The sequence below is a fragment of the Falco punctatus genome (assembly GCF_963210335.1).
Source record: "Falco punctatus genome assembly, chromosome: 8".
Taxonomy (NCBI): domain Eukaryota; kingdom Metazoa; phylum Chordata; class Aves; order Falconiformes; family Falconidae; genus Falco; species Falco punctatus.
In genome coordinates this window covers 48,544,523-48,560,677 of record NC_137588.1, presented here as the reverse complement: position 1 = coordinate 48,560,677, position 16,155 = coordinate 48,544,523, and the positions used below count along the sequence as shown (strand labels likewise).

General features: G+C 39.9%; 1 protein-coding gene across 1 annotated transcript in view; it reads right to left on the bottom strand.

Moving 5' to 3' along the window:
* The window catches only part of SLIT3 (slit guidance ligand 3), a 529,407-nt gene that overhangs the window by 90,487 nt on the left and 422,765 nt on the right, over window positions 1-16,155 (bottom strand). Inside the window, exons 20-23 of the mRNA XM_080399320.1 lie at window positions 15,700-15,832; window positions 6,222-6,290; window positions 5,032-5,103; window positions 4,780-4,851 (exon numbers count right to left, since the gene is read on the bottom strand). Coding sequence (XP_080255446.1) covers window positions 4,780-4,851; window positions 5,032-5,103; window positions 6,222-6,290; window positions 15,700-15,832 — 346 coding nt within the window. The remainder of the gene's footprint in view (window positions 1-4,779; window positions 4,852-5,031; window positions 5,104-6,221; window positions 6,291-15,699; window positions 15,833-16,155) is intronic.

Here is a 16,155-nt window from a genome sequence, read left to right as displayed (position 1 = left end):
TTCTAAGAGAAGCTGGAGAATGAAAATGTCATTTGTTTGTAAGAAGGTAAAACCATCAAAAATAAAAAAGCATTTGGAATTAATGGCTTGACTACATATCTCAAACACTGAGGTATGTTTCCTGGACACAAATGCCTGCACCTTAATAAAAAAAATCATGTCAGCAACATCATCACCCATGCAGCTAAAATGAAATGATGAATGCTAAAAAACTCAAAATCCATGATAATAAATAGTGGCAAGAGAATTCAACAGTGCAATAAAAATGTTTCTCCTCTTGGATCAACAACAGGAACACATTTTTATACCAGCAATCCTTACAAGCAAATGGTCAAATAAAATCCTAAACATTTGGACAGTTAAAGTACACACATTGATCATAGAATCATTTAGGTTGGAAAAGACCTTTGAGATCATCAAGTCCAGCCGTCAACCCAGGACTGCCAAGTCCATCACTAAACCATGTCCCTAAGTGCCACATATATGTCTTTTATAAACACTTCCAGAGATGGCTGTTCCACGACCTCTCTGAGCAGCCTGGTCCAGTGCCTGACCACCGTTTCCGTGAAAAATTTGTTCCTAATATCCCATCTAAACCTCCCCTGGTGCAACTTGAGGCCGTTTCCTCTTGTCCTGTCACTTGTTACCTGGAGAAGAGACTGACCCCCCTGCCTACAGCCCCTGTCAGGCAGCTGTGGGGAGCGATAAGGTCCCCCCGGAGCCTTCTCCAGACTAAACCCCCCCAGTTCCCCCCACCGCCCCTCCCAGCACTTGTGCCCCAGCCCCTTCCCCAGCCCCGTGCCCGGCTCTGGACACGCTCAGCCCCTCCATGTCCCTCTGGCCGTGAGGGGCCCAAACCCGAACCCAGGGTTGGAGGGGCCAGCGGGATGTGACTCCATTCCCCACCGCTCTCTGGCCCGGCCGCCCAGCCAGCTTCGACCCCAGCGCAGAGCCCCCCGGGCAGCCATGAGCAGCCGGTGGCTGCAGGAGAGGCTGTGGGAGACGGTGTCAGAGGCTTCACTAAGGCCCAGGACACACCAGCCACAGCCTCTCCCTCGCCCACCAGGCCGGGCAGCTGCTCGTAGCAGGAGATCGGGTTTGTGTGTCATCTCCCTCAAAAGTGCAACTTCTAGGTATCTTCTTGTCTAAACACTGTTAAATAGCAGAGATATGAATTTAAGGTGACGTGGGTCTCCTCTCAGAGCACAGAGTAACAAAGCACTTGAATTCTTGAAACAAAAAAAAATTCTTCTACATGTAATGTCACTAACTTTTTACTTCGTTTTCAGGTAAGGAAATGAATAAAACATACCCTTTTGGGCTGGGCTTTTTGGGTTGGTTTTTCTTTTACTAGCTGTTCCCAAGTCCAGCCTCCTAGCCTACTGTTTTATAACATTATGTTACTACAGATACAAAGGGGATGCTTTTTCAGTCAACAATGATCTACTCTGTAAAGGCAGAAATGTGGCTAAGAGCTTGGCTGAGCTTAGAGCCACCTCCCATCAAGCAAAAACACCTACAATGAACCCCCCAAAGGATGCCAAACCCTGCAGGAACCAACCCAACCCAGGTGTCACAGGAAGACACCGTGTCACTGCTCAGTGCTCCTACGAATAGCACCTTTTACAGATTGACTGGGCAAATACAAGTAGTTGTTCTGCAATGAAAAAAAACAAAATCAAAACCCCACCAAAAAAAAAAAAAAAAAAAAAAGCCAAAGAATATTTCTGTCAGGTCAAATCAGTCCAGCATCCAACAATGAAAGTATATTGCACAACTTGGTTCCAAGGTTGTGCCTGAAGAGTATTAGTGTGAGTTTTATCATCACACATATGACTATGTCTGTGTGAGCTTTGAACTGTAGTAAATAGCAATCGGCTTTTAGTAAAACTAGACTATCTCATGTTAGTAGAACATTCTGTAGCTCATTTTAACTTTTTTTTTTTTTTCATAAACATAACATGGAAAATTTGTTTAGTGATCTAAGAAAGTATTTTTCTTTCTGGACTTTGCTTCTTTATTAAATCAGGACAAAATATCAGTAGTTACAATATCGTCACCAGTAAAAATAATGTTAAAAATATTCAGTTCAGGCATACCAGAGAGTTCTAATATTTATAATTATTTGTGTCAATCTCAGCTTTTTAACTTGTTTACATTTATCTTCTAAAAAAACCAAGCTTTGGACAAATAAACCCCCAAACCAAAAAAAACCCAACAAACCTACAATTTTTCACTGCAATAGTTTTGGTGCAAAAAACTTCTGATATTGACTTTTGCTTATTAAAAAAAATCCTAAGGCTCTACATTGAAATTGCTCCCCAGCACACTTTGGCTGCCGTTATGAATAAGCCACGTGAAGACTGAGGATTAAAAGCCTGGTTATGTAAACACTGATATATATTCAGGCTTAAACATAAACATGTTGACTGTGCAGTTTTCAGTTGGGCTTGTGCTGAAAAATGTAAGAGAGGGAGGACAGAATCAAGTATCTGTCAAGGATCAGCTTCATCATACATCTATGATTATTCTGATTTTCAAATATGTATTTTATTTACTATAGAGGTAAAAAGTAAAGAAAACATAAGGAATTTGGCAGACACAGAAGCCTGTATGAGAAGGGTCTGCTACCTTCAAAGGCATGCACAGCCAAAGGTAATGAGACCTTTATATTCTTCCTATTTAGAAAAAAAATACCCAACCCACAAGGAAATTGTTTTGCTGATGTTTTCTCTTTTAAACTCCCCAAAGAATATGGATAATAAATAACTGACAATAACAGATTGCACACTGTCACTTGGAAGCCATTTTCTCTCTGGAGAATTGATTTTTAATAACAACATAGATGACACGTGGCAAAAGTTGTAGCTGATACTAGAGTTTTGTGGGTCGTCATAAATCAAATCTATTTGGAGGCTTCCAAATGCATGAAGCAGAGGCAGAAATTCCCATTTAGGCTTCATGTCACTTGTGCTACTCTGTGCAAGACAGGAAAGGCTTCTCCCTTGAAGGAGAAAGGGTTTTTTTTTTTATTTGATTAGCACATATTTTAAAAAGCCAAAAGATAATAGCTGTTATTAAAATACTGCTCTTTGTTTCTGTCTATACATGGCCTGCGAGAACAGAAGTGAGAAGACAAATTGTAGCTGCTGGAAAGAGTGAGGCATGGTATATCTACACTGCAATTCAGGGTAGAGAGTCCCAAACTAGCTTGAGTATCAGAAGCAGGCCAGAAGACAGCTCCATATAGAATAATTTAATTGGCCATGAAACAGAATATATTAATCCGTGGCAGAATTTCAGGACCCATGTAACAGCTCAAATGTGACCATCCTAGTGCACTAGAAATCACAGTCTCAAGCCAAACTTAGAACACCAAATCCAAATCATGTACCTTCCTTGGGTTTACTAATGAAAACTGGGAACCTAAAGCTGTCTTGTAAGGAGGTTGAAACCTAGATATCTATTTTACCATTAAACAACTGCGGAAGAGCTCAGAGAAACAGCATTGCCTTATTGCTTCTGCAGTTGCAATACTGCCCATGTCAACACCTTAATGCCACACTTGGGGAGTCAACACACAGCAACCACTTCACATACAGAAACTTCTGCATGTGAATGACATCTAAGTTTTTTAAAAAATAGAAATTACTCATAAGAAGTTTCAAAGCACCCAGGACATATTATTCAGCTCCTCTGTCCTGATCTTTTAGTGTTCAAAGCTCTCCTTCAGTGGACTGAACAATTGCATCACAGATAAGCTATTTAATTTATCTGCTTCCTGTTTACTGTGCCAGTAAGGATGACACACTTGTGTTGCTGGGCCATGGGGAGGAAGATTGTTTCTCCACCTTGCCCTGACAGCTGTACATGGTGTCACATGTCCACACAAACAACTGAGCAAACTCAACTCAAGGTTTGGTTCTGATGGGACAGATGGGGAGTGAGGGACAGTAAACACAAGACTGAAGCAGGAAGCAGAAGGTGCTTAGGAAAAGCTGGGGTGGGGGTGGGCACTGCTTACTGCAAGGAACAGGCCCACAGCCCACACTCTGTGGCAACGTAAAGAAGATGACTTTCAGAAGAGTTTGTAAACAAATTGTTCAGTCCAGAATGCTGCTGAAAGCAGCTACACTGGAAATAAAGAGTGCAGAAAAGAATTTCCACAGAAAGAAATCACACATGGACATCTCTCAGTGTGCCACCATCTCAGCGTTACTGGAGCCCAGCCTCTGGCTTGACTTCCTCATTGTTTTAGTGTGGGGACTTCTAACTTCTCTCCAGATTGCATTCTTTCCTGTAAAATTTTGCTCACAAATCTAAATTAATAGAAAATATTATAAAAATACACAAGTTTTCAGTAAAGACACTCTTGCTGAAGCATCCAGTGGGAACTTGCACTGTAAAATATTATCAAGTTTTTACAGACCAAGAGAAAAGTCCTTTATTGTGGGGCACCCAAACATTGTTCAAATAGAAGAGACAAGCAGACTCTATGCAGTCACTCGGAGGCCTGTTTTCCTGATAGTTCTTGTCCCTGAACTATCAGAAAAGTCATTCATCCTGCAAGTATGTAATTGGTTCTTTTCAAAGTTTAGCGTTCACCTGCTCTAGTCATTACTGGACATATTGCACCTAAATACAAGTACATTGAAGCTAATTGTGTGAAAATATTTATGACTACTGGATCAAGTGAAAGCCATCTGCTCATTAAAAACCTCCCTGCCACCAACAGCATTCTAATAAGCTGCAACTCAGCTGCACTGAAGTGGTACTTACAGCACTCGAAGAGACCTGAGCCCATTGAACGCGTGGACTGGAATACACCGGAGTCTATTGTAACTCAAGATGCTGGGAGAAGAGAGAACAGTTACAACATTGTATTTTCTTTGATTATTTCACTACTATTTCAACAACACAGAAGCATGGTAAGCCACATTCTTAAGTAACAAGACATATACTAATTGTTCAACACCAAAGATGGTGCCTGGAAAGCAATCAAAACTGTTACCAAAACGTTGGACTACTTACAGTGTCGATAACTGAGTCATGTTGCTGAAGGTGTAATTGGCCAATACGCTTATGCTGTTGTTGCTCAAATCACTGAAGAAACACACAGATAAAATATAATTTATATGTAGGAATTGAGAAATGTGTTTTTTAAAAAATTAAATAATATCTGCAAAATGCTTGAATCAATTAAAAAGTCACATATGATCAATTGATATATTTTCTAATCAACTTTGAAAAAGCTCTAAAAGCAAAGCACATCAGACTCCCCTAAAAAGCTTCAGACTCAGAAATACTAAGACATATTTCCAGCATACAGCATTAAAAAAAATAAACAGTGAATACAAGCAAAATTTTTGAAGAGTAAATTATTAAATAATACAAGCACAGCTGAATATTTACTGTACCAGCTTGCTTTGCAATATATTATAGGCATACCATTTCCATGTGCCCTTCACATTGACAGCTATTAGAAAAAAAATATGTAATTTTTCATTTTAAAAAAGTTTTTTAGGCTCAAACAGAACATTTGTTTTTGTTGTTGCCCTCCCTTGAAAAAAAAAATAATTAGGGATATTTCCAAATAAAACAGTCTCTTAAAACAGAGGATTCCAGTCTCCTGGTCCATGTTGGTTTTGTCTGTGGTTGTTCTGCCTATTTGACTTGAGTATCTACACAGCTGACTCAAACAGCATTTGAAAATTTCTGATGAATAGTTCAGCCAAGAAATTTTGCTCCTGCATACTTCAGGGAGCAACTTGCTGAACAGTCTAGTTGTGTCCCGATCTGTATGACTGTTCATAGCAGAAAAACAGCTATGCAAATTTTCATTGCCTTAGCATTATAAATACTGCCTCACCTAGAACAAATTAATGCAGCCTCCTCTGTTAATGACCTTTACAGGTTCACACAGATAAATCTGCCAAGCGAAACTGTAGCAGCCTGCAAGAGTTTAGTCCTTTTGCAGAGGCTGGAGGCTCCTGCAGAGGAAGGGTCTCTGGTGCTCTCAGTCACCTCGCTCTTTCTCCACTCTTTATGAACACTTACTGGCAGCAGTGGCCACTGTGAAATTCTTTCCAAATCCAAATTACATCAGGTTTTCCCGTTTTGTGGGTTCCACACCCCCCCAAATAGTAATTATTTATGTTCCGCCTACAACACAGTGCAGAAAGCCATGTAATTTTCTTGATATGAAACCACGTGTGTCTTACATCAGTGTCAGGTGTCTGAAGGTGGACAGCCCTTTCGGCACAGCAGTCAGATGGTTTCCTTCCAGGTATCTGAAAAAAGTCAGATTTGACAGTTACACAAACATGTTAACAAGAACTCCTGTCATTCAGTCTGCACCATGAATGAGGAAAATATAAAGGCAGTCACTAAGGAAATTATTTTTGATTTATTGCTTTGAAACTATAACAGTTTGTCCTTTATAAGTGAAATATCCCAGATGCAAAGCATAACAGTAGCTTTTTTTTTTTTTTTTTTTTTTTTTTTGAAGGCTTGGGAGCAAATAAAGGATTTCTGGCCTACAGCAAACGGAAATGGCCATTTGGTTCTTCTATGACAGTAACTGAAGAAGGGGAGAAAAATTGTATGGCTTGTGCCCTGAATGTAAAGTTACCTGTAACAAGTTTCTATAAGAATGCTGACCTGTTCGGACAGTTTTTGTCTTGTGCATGTAAGTTCCTCATAGAGACAGAACTGGAAGAGGAGCTGCACCACCAGGTCTCTGTGTTGCAAAAAGTCTCACTTACTCCAGTGTCAACACAGACATCCATGACTTTGATGCCACATCCATTACAGCAATTCCTACGGTGGCATATATACCCTCCTTACCTTTCCTTTTCAAATTATGCTGGTACAGGAGGAAAATTAGGTACAAATCAAAGACCAAAGACCAAGTTCTCTTTGAATACAGGCTCCTCCTACAAGCACTAAGTGTATTTAATAAAATAGCTTGTGTTTCCAGGGTGGAAGTTTGAGACATCACTGAATATGTCTCTATTCAGACAGATGTACAGTAGGGCTAAAGTCTTTTGGGGTAATCCTGTGTCCTCACACAGGCATATAGTACCTGTATTTTTCAGTTTTTGTCCACTAAAGAAACATGAACATTCAGTAAACCAAGTGAAAAATCCTGAACGAATATAATACCTTCCCAAAGTTTGCCTAGAAGAGAGCTTGGGTACTCAAGACTCCACAGCTATCTGTGGTAGCAATGGGATATAGGGATTTTCCCGCTTACTATAAAATAATAGAGACAGAGCTGGAATTCTTTCCCTTAACCTTGGGTTTTGGGTGAAACTGCATCCCTGGAAGATACAAGGCTGCAATGGAAACTGACCACTGTGGTGCCACAACACTGTCAAAGTAATCCTCCAGACATCTGCCAGAAACCATATCCACCTAGGACACAAATCCAACCTCCTCAGAAAGTACTGTGTAGGAGGAAGGCACTCCTCCCTCCACAGGTGAGGATAAAGGGTGAAATGGTATTTCCCTTCCTTACAAGATATTTTGGGGGATTTTTCCTAAGGTAGACATGGGCAAATGCAATCGACGTGGTGTGTTTTGGAAGATAATCAAGCACATACAGAAAATGCAGCCCACAGACACCAGAACACTTAATGTGCTGCCTCTACTACTGAAAATGTAATCTGATAATAATTTTAAGAATTTTTGTTCCACACATACAATTTCCTTTTCTTTGGCAACAGACCTCCTTATTCTGCATTTACTATAGCAAACAACAACAATAATAGATTGTTACTGTGTTGCATGTTCCCCCTCTGCATTAACTGTAACAACACAGAGATACTTGTGTAAACTAAATCCAAGAAAATTTTCACACAAACTTTATTTTTACATTATTTAAAAATAAAACCTGTAAACACTAACAGAATTTCTTACATAATACATTTTAAAACCAACACATATTTTTCCCCTCTTCTATTTCAGCACAATGCCCTCTCACCATTTTCTGCTGCTTCAGCTCTCTTTTCAACTAGATTACTCCAACTAAACTACCCCAGCCTCATGGTAACCCATTCTGCCTGTGCACAGGATCCCATCAAGGCAGAGTTACTTAGCATGCGTTGGAGCTGACCCAGCTCCTGCTAGGATAAGGTTGGACAAGTGGGACTACAGGCTTTTGAATTTTTAACCAAAAGAAAAATCCTTCCCTAATGAAAAAAACCCAAACTATTGAACAAATTAATCTCTCCATTCACAAAGATCACAAGCATCGAGTGCCAGTGTTGCACAGTAAACAGTCAGCCCTTGCAAAGTAGTGGCAGCTGCTCTGCTGACGCAGATTATCACAAACCAGAGTACAGGTTAGTTACACTGCATTTACACCTCCCATGGATATTCATACTCAGCAAGTATAAAGTCACTTGCTTCATTTTGACTAAATTTGTTATAAATTATTTTGAAAATGGAGGTCCTTAGCAAATTCACACCATAAATTGTTACGCAGAAGACCCTCAGAATTCAACGACATGTGTTACTATTTAAACAGGGCAAATCATGTCTCATTTCCCCAGACATGGTCTGCTATGGGTGCAACAGGCCACTGGGAGCCTGTGCCTTCTTTTTCATCCCAGAAAGTCACAAATCTTAAACCCGTGCATAAGGGTAGGTTAAGGTTCCAGTCTTTATTCCAAATGTAAAATCCAAAGGATTTTCAAAGGAAATCAAATTCAGGTCATGTATTATGCATTTGGAAGCTATATATGATTTTCCTTTAGGAAAGGAGACTCAACTCTTGCAATGTGTTGAAATCTTCAGAAATACATTTTGAGGGTATTCTCTTGTTGATCCCAGTATGAAGCAGCCTGAAATTTGAACAAACTGATGATGGCTAGCCAAGGTTTTTCTCCCCTGTTTTGCTTTCTGGTGCAATCAAAAGTCAAAGGTGCACATTTTAATCCAGTGCTTCATTATTCAGCCTAACATAGACATGCAGACCCCTGGGGTTAAACTCCTACAGAAGATCCGCTTTAAATAGCTTTGGATTTGTACTGCAAGCTATTTGATGGTTATATAAATGTGCTAGCAGAAAGCTGCAGTACTTACACCAGTGGTATAATTTCTGAACAAACAGAATTTTACACTGAAAAATTACTGATTACATACTTTTCATCCATGTCTAAGAATAATTCACCACTCTTAAACCTTTCACCACATTATACAAAGAATAGCAGTATTTTCTAAGCAAAAGGCATTCATTTCAAAAGCCATTTAGCTGCAATGATTTTGAAATAACTAGAGCTTTTAGGGTGTAAGAGCACGCCAAGAATCAGGAGGAACTGAGGTGCAATATTTGGATAAACCAGTTGCTGCAGGTGAACTGTTGCCCACCGCGGGCCAGGCCTCTGTCAGAGCAAGGAGGGGACGCAGGGACAGCAGCTCTGCACCTTGCTGGGCTGAAGATGACATATGGGGGCTGCAAGAGGGCTGGAAACCAGACAGAGTGAATGAAAGAATTCATGAGGGTGAAGGGGCAGAGCCCAATTACAAAACTCTGTGTATTTATGTATAAGCATACATAAATAAAAAAACACGGGTGAAGCTACAGACCCCCTGCCCAAACAAAACAAGCCATAAACAGAATGATGTGGAGGGAATATTGTACTTTTAATTCTTTTCAAACCTTAGCCAAAGGAAGATGATGTACATGGCATCTGGTATGCAAAGAAATTCTGGCATGAATGAAAAAAATGTATGTCTAATTTTAATGTTCAGAGTCAAGTTATTAATATACAGACAGAGTCAAGAGTGGGTGTCAGCTGCCTTAACATAGATACACTGACTAGTATCCAAAACAACCACATTTGCTTCCTAAAATCTCTAGACTCTGTATTTTAAGTATCAAATTTGAAATTGGTTTTTGCTCCATGAACACTGCTGGGAATCCTGAAGTCTCAACAATGACTTGTAAGCAACAAGCAATCACCAGAGCCAAAACTGAAAAAAAACCCCAAACCCATGTGTTCATGTTCTCATAAAATGCCACCAAATGCCTACCAGGAAAGGCTTCTTCTAGAACATGACTGAATGCTGCAGACAGGTAGCTGTTTGGCCAGGATGGCTGGCGCTGCGGGCCATGGCCATGCCTTGCTCCATGCCTGCACCAACCACACCCGCTCTTGGAGCCCAGTGCCTGCAGCAGCCCTGGGGCTCATCCAGCACCTTCCACACACACTAACATCACACATAAAAAATTTAAAACTATGCATAAAAGATGACAGCTGTTCCTTTTCCAACTTGTCTATTTTTATACTGAAACCACTTGGATTGGAAGTGATATAACCAGCACAAGGTGCCAAAGCATCATGTAACGATTTGAATCACTTGGAACCTTTTTTGTACTGAAATGTCTATTCAGCCATAAAGTCAAGCTCACAGCAGCAATCTGTGCTAAGAGAAGAAATTGGAGAGAGAAATCAGTTCTTAGGCAGTAATTGAAAAGGCACAAAGCCTTTCCTTTATTTCTTTAAATATTTCATCTAGAATGTTACATTACAAAAAAAAAAAAAAAATAGAATATACTTGACAATTTTATGCAGGTCTAAATTAAGTTATAGTCTAAACTTCTTAATGCAGATACCCAACATCCTAAAATTTTGAGGCAAGTTTCATTTCCTAAAAATGGTGGTCTAGATGAGAACTGAACAGTGACAGATGAAACATCCACAAAGTGTGAATTTTAAGAGCTTCAATTACAGTTTCTTGAGAAGAAACAATATTCAACTATGTATCTAGATACAAATCTGGTTCTTGAACTTTCTTAAGTTTTGGCAGATTTGGACTCTGGATTTTGCTGCATTTGTATGCACGACAACAACCTGCAGGTTTGACGCACAGGACCATGGCTGTGTTTGAGAGAAAAGTGAAGGCCCTAAAGTTAAAATTACCTTTAGTCTCTATTAGTGCTGAAGTCGCCTTTCCAATATGTACTCAAACGTCATCAGTCACAGAACACATTCTTTGATAGTATTGATACCATTTACTTTTTCTAAACCATCAGATTTGAAACACAGATCAGCTGTAACTAAAATAGCCTTCTACAGAACTACCCATTCTCTCAACGGGAGGATCTATTTTCTCAATGGGAGAATTCTCTGTGGTGAATTAAGCAGGCTGTAAAACCTTTTATGATATAGGACCGTGTAAGCCTAAGCTTTGATCCAAACTGTTTCTCTCCTTTATTATGAAACAAAAATTCACTGAAGTCTGTGTTAAGGGTCAATGTGTAAAATAGCGCAGATTGCCAGAGAAGCCAAAGCACTTCCATACTCAAGCAGATGATTTCCATCAGATACCTCACTTCAGTTATCCCTTTGATCAACAGCAATACAGGCATACTGAAAAATGCAACTAATTTCTTACAGTATTCTACATGTATCATAACTAACTGCTTAGAGCATATTTATCGCAACAATTTGCACGGCCCAGGTATGAGCCACTATTTTTTGTCACAAGTCAAGAGAAATCAAAAGTGCCTTTGAAGACGGATAGGAGGGTTGAGATTGGTGGTAAATACCTCCAAGCAAATGTGGCAGCAAACATATGGGAGGCAACTGTCAAAATCATCTTGGCAACTGGACATTCAGCTGAATGAAGGTGCCATGCTAAGGCTGAGGAAGCAACAGGCAGCAAGCTGGGGGGGTGGGGTGGGGAACAAAGAGCTACAAGTTCAGTGGGATCCCTCTGCTAGCAAGCAGGTCAGCTGCTTGTGGAAACCATTGTGCCAAGTTCTGAATGCTTGCAGGCTAAACGAACCTAACACTCAGAACAAAAAACACAAATGGGACGGAGAAAGTCTGTGAGGAGAGAAAGAGAAATGGCAAAAGTCATGCAAATATTAATATATATTAATATAAATGGAAGAAAATAATCACTAACAGTGATGTATGGATGCAGGTTTTCCCATCAGTGCTATCATATAGCTCAGTGTCATGACATTTGGAGTCTAGAGATGACATGATTAGTACATATTTATTCTAAAATACACCATGCTCATTATGTTACAGCTTATGCACACGCCATCCACATAATTGCCTCCAGTGTTTTTCCCCAGTGCAAAATATTATTTGCTGTAGGTCCATAAAAGCAGCTGGATGCTGTCAGATAAGACTTTATTAGAAATAGACTCTGGTTTTGTGAAAAAAAGAAAAAAAACTAGTGTTCACACACCGAGATAATATGCAAAAGGAAAAAGAGCATGGGAAACTTAGTTCAAACAGATTTGGGGGTGGGTGGGGGGAAAGAAGAAGAAAAGGAAAGCCTAAAACACTAAACAGCAGCAAGGCTAAGTTCCAAACTAGCTCACTGCATGAACATTTTACTTCTGAACATCTGGATGAGAAAATTGTGTACGTTCAAAAAACCCAAGGCTTCTCTTTGGAACAAGCAAACAGTAGGAAAAAATGTAGGGAGTACGTAAATATACAGCAAAGGAATTTGCAAGAAACAGCATAATATTTCCATGTTCCCAAGAAGCTGAAAGAAGGCTTGCCCATGATGATGGGGTTTTGTGAAGGAATAGCTGAGAAACAGAAATTTGTTGCATCATCATCCTTCTTAAAAAGCCAGGAGACTTAGTGATCTTTTCAACTCTATTCTAGATGGAAGCCTTCCCTGCCAAGGTAATCCCTCCTCCCAGGGGTGGTACAAACCAAACACAAGGATGTCTCCTGTCATTCCAGCCTCTAAATAAGAAGGAGATAATGCCTTTCACATGTTTTGTGTATATACACATCCAAAACAGAAACTCATGAAGAAAGTTGGAAGGAGCGAGCTTATGTCTCCAGTCCACCATGCAACAAAACATTGCTGGTGATCTTTTTTTGCTGACCTCAGGTACAGTGAAATTCGACCCAGCAAAGGGTAACATTTTCCCTATGTGCCTGTGCAAGATGTATGTTCATTTTTGCACATTGCTATTTAATACCTGCTACAATGAAAGAATTCCTGGTTTAAGACTACTTTAAGACCTCTAAAAGAATTTAAAAGAACTTCTGCGAAGGTTATATTCGGCTGTAACATATTGGTTTATCTAGATACATGGCAGTTATTTTTCTTAAACCATATTGTATAAAAACACACTGCAGTTCAATAAAAAGCACTGCAGCTAACATGCCTTGTAAATTAATATATCAATAATAGAAGTTTATAAATGTCAGACCAGTGCATTTTTAAAAATGCCACTAAAATGCTCCCCTGTATCATATCACCGTTCAGGCATCCCTGAGGGAGGGAGCTGTGGGCTGCCAGGACAAGGGGCTCTTTATGCCCTTGTCCTCTCCTTGGCATGACCTCCGTCCTTGGCGACTGTGGCTTTGTGCAAGTGCCTGGCAGGAGCATGGACACCCCCGCATGCTGCCGAAAGGTCTCTGACATGAGTGTGGAAGGAGAGAAAGGCAGCATGGGTTGCGGTAACACAGGGAAAGGGTTTTTAATGTATTTGAGCTCCTGTGACTGTGGTAGCAGTGAGGAAGGTGAAGGCACCCCTGCCCTGGCAAGTGCTGTGGCCCTCTCTAGCCAAGCAAAAGCCGTGGTATCTTCTGCAGCAGATAACTTACGCACTCTCTGGTTTCAAGTGCTACACAGGTATCAACTCCTGCCACAGAAAGAAAACAACTTTAGGAAGATACTCCAGCCTTAGGACATAGTTCAAGGGATCTAGGATCGTCCAAGGAAAATGGGGGTATTTTGGTGTGAGGAGGGTTCTCCCTGCCAAGTTTCACCTGTCCTCAAAATGAGGCATGAGGTGGGGTTCCACAGGAGATGCTGTTTACCACAGCAGCAAGGACAATTCTCAAATCCAGAACAATAAAAATACTTAAGTTCACATGAGCAGCTTGGGACCCAGATGATATTACACGCAATATTCTAGATTACAGGCAACATCTTTATCTTAATTGGGAAGCAGAAGGAAAACAAGTATGATTGATAAGATTTATGTATGTATTTATTTATTGACACAGTTTCCACAAAAGTGAAATTTTTAGCTTCAGTACCTGCAGCTCATCTTTTGGTATCGATTAAAATAAGGAGCTCAGTATATGTTGGTTAAGAGGAGAGTGAGATCAGGATTGAATTTTGAGACAGCTGGGACAGATTCAAGGTTATATTTGCAGAACATGAAATATTCAGAGCCAGCCAGCCCATGGCTGACTCTGTTCTGCTGACACATTTCTGGATTGAAAGCAGAAAGCCAAAGTAGAGGCTTGCACAGCCAAGAGGCTCCTACTGAAGAAGACAGTCACGTAAACTCCTATGAACTCAAACTGCTCAATTCCAGGCTATTGCCTCATTTGCCAAGAAATAGCTTAAGAAATATAGCAGTTTTCAAGAATGTGAGATTAGTTTCACTCTTTTTGTGAAAGTTATGTCGTCAGTGTATCAGATAGTATCAGTAAAACTCAATATGCAAAATTCAAACATAAGAATTCCTTAGTGTGGCAGTGGAAATCAAAGTAACATCTGTGATATCTTATTGTCAGCAAGACACATTTGAATGCAATGAAACCTGAACAAGAACAGAGCAGAAATCACCTTGCAGACTTTTTATCACTGATAGCAATATATAAGGGAGTAAAGGCCAGGACTCGGCTTTTAATTCAAACCACTATTATCCATGCTCTGGTCAACAGCATTTCAAGGATGCATTCACTAATGCAAAATTTCCATGTTAATTTAAGTTAGCACATGTGCTTTCAGTACACTCCTCATTCAGGAACAAAGTCTTGGTTTTGACTACAACACTGGTAAAAACAGTGAAAACTCCTTTCTCCCACTGTGAAGGGTGTAAAGCACAGCTAAAACCAGGACAGGTGTGTATCTCATTCATTAGCTGCCTTGTTACTAAACAGTAAAAATAGTACTAGATACTAAAAAATAGCAGAATCAGATTTTAGTTCATTACAAAATTCACTGAACATACCAACTAACTCAACCAATTACTTTCACATAGAGATGCTGATGAGATTGTAATAAGTTTCAGTAACAACTCACCTGGGATAGATTTGAATAAAGACCTAAAGGGGAAAAGCTCAGTATTTCTACTGCCAACTGTTTAAGCCAAACAGTTCCACCAGTGTATTTTATTTCCTTGGAAAGAACCAAAATCCAGTATAAAGTCATAGCGAGGGGTAGATGGAAAGACAACTAGAAAGATGGTTCTCAAGTAGGATGAATTTACTTTACAATTTAATCTAATTATCTGTTATTTTAGCCATTTCATGAGGTTTGGAGAAAAGAATTCACTGTTTGCTTCCACCACTGGCTTTCTTTTTCTTTTTTTTTAATCTCCTCCGAGGATAATTAGCTCACAGCTGTGTAAGTCAGGAACATATTTTCATCATCCTTTCAAACTGCCTGTTGTGAGCTTAGGCTTCTCAGAAGCACTATAGGATTATTTGATACTAATATATGCATTTGTTCCCTACACACAGAATTAATGGGTACAAGGATAGATAAACTCTGTTCCCATTACAGAACAATGTATTCAGTCAAGGGAAAAATAAATATAAAAATAACAGTCAAAACATATGGAAAGCACCAAAGCACAAAACACCAGTCACTAAACTCAAAGGCAAAACCCCCAAGGACCTACAAAGCTCCACTATGATGTAATTTCATGAACTTCTCATGAAAGGAGCTATGTAAAAGGTAACTCACAGCTCAGTCACGTCTTTGGGAATTCCTTTGGGCAATATCCGCAGCCCTTTGTTGCTGCAACGTACCACCGAGTCCACACAGGTACACTGGGAAGGACAAGGAGGTGAAAGCGAGCAGCTGCTTTCATCATTACCTGCAGAGGGAGAGGAATGGAGTAAGGAAGTCAGCTTTACAGCCCAAAGTCACACACTTTGAAGATAACTGCTTACAAGGACTAAGGAGAGACATCCCTGAATCCATGGTAACCACCAAAATATTCTAAAGTAGATCCAGTGTTCTAGATCAACCTGCCTTCATACAGGTTCTTTAGGCAATATGAACAACAGTTCAAAACCTGAAGAGCAATATTTTTAAATAAATATTTTTTCTTAGGAGTATCTACTTCTCTGTAATTTTGCAAATTACAGTAAAATTAGTTATGTGAATCCCAAACACTCCCCCACCCCTACTGTACCA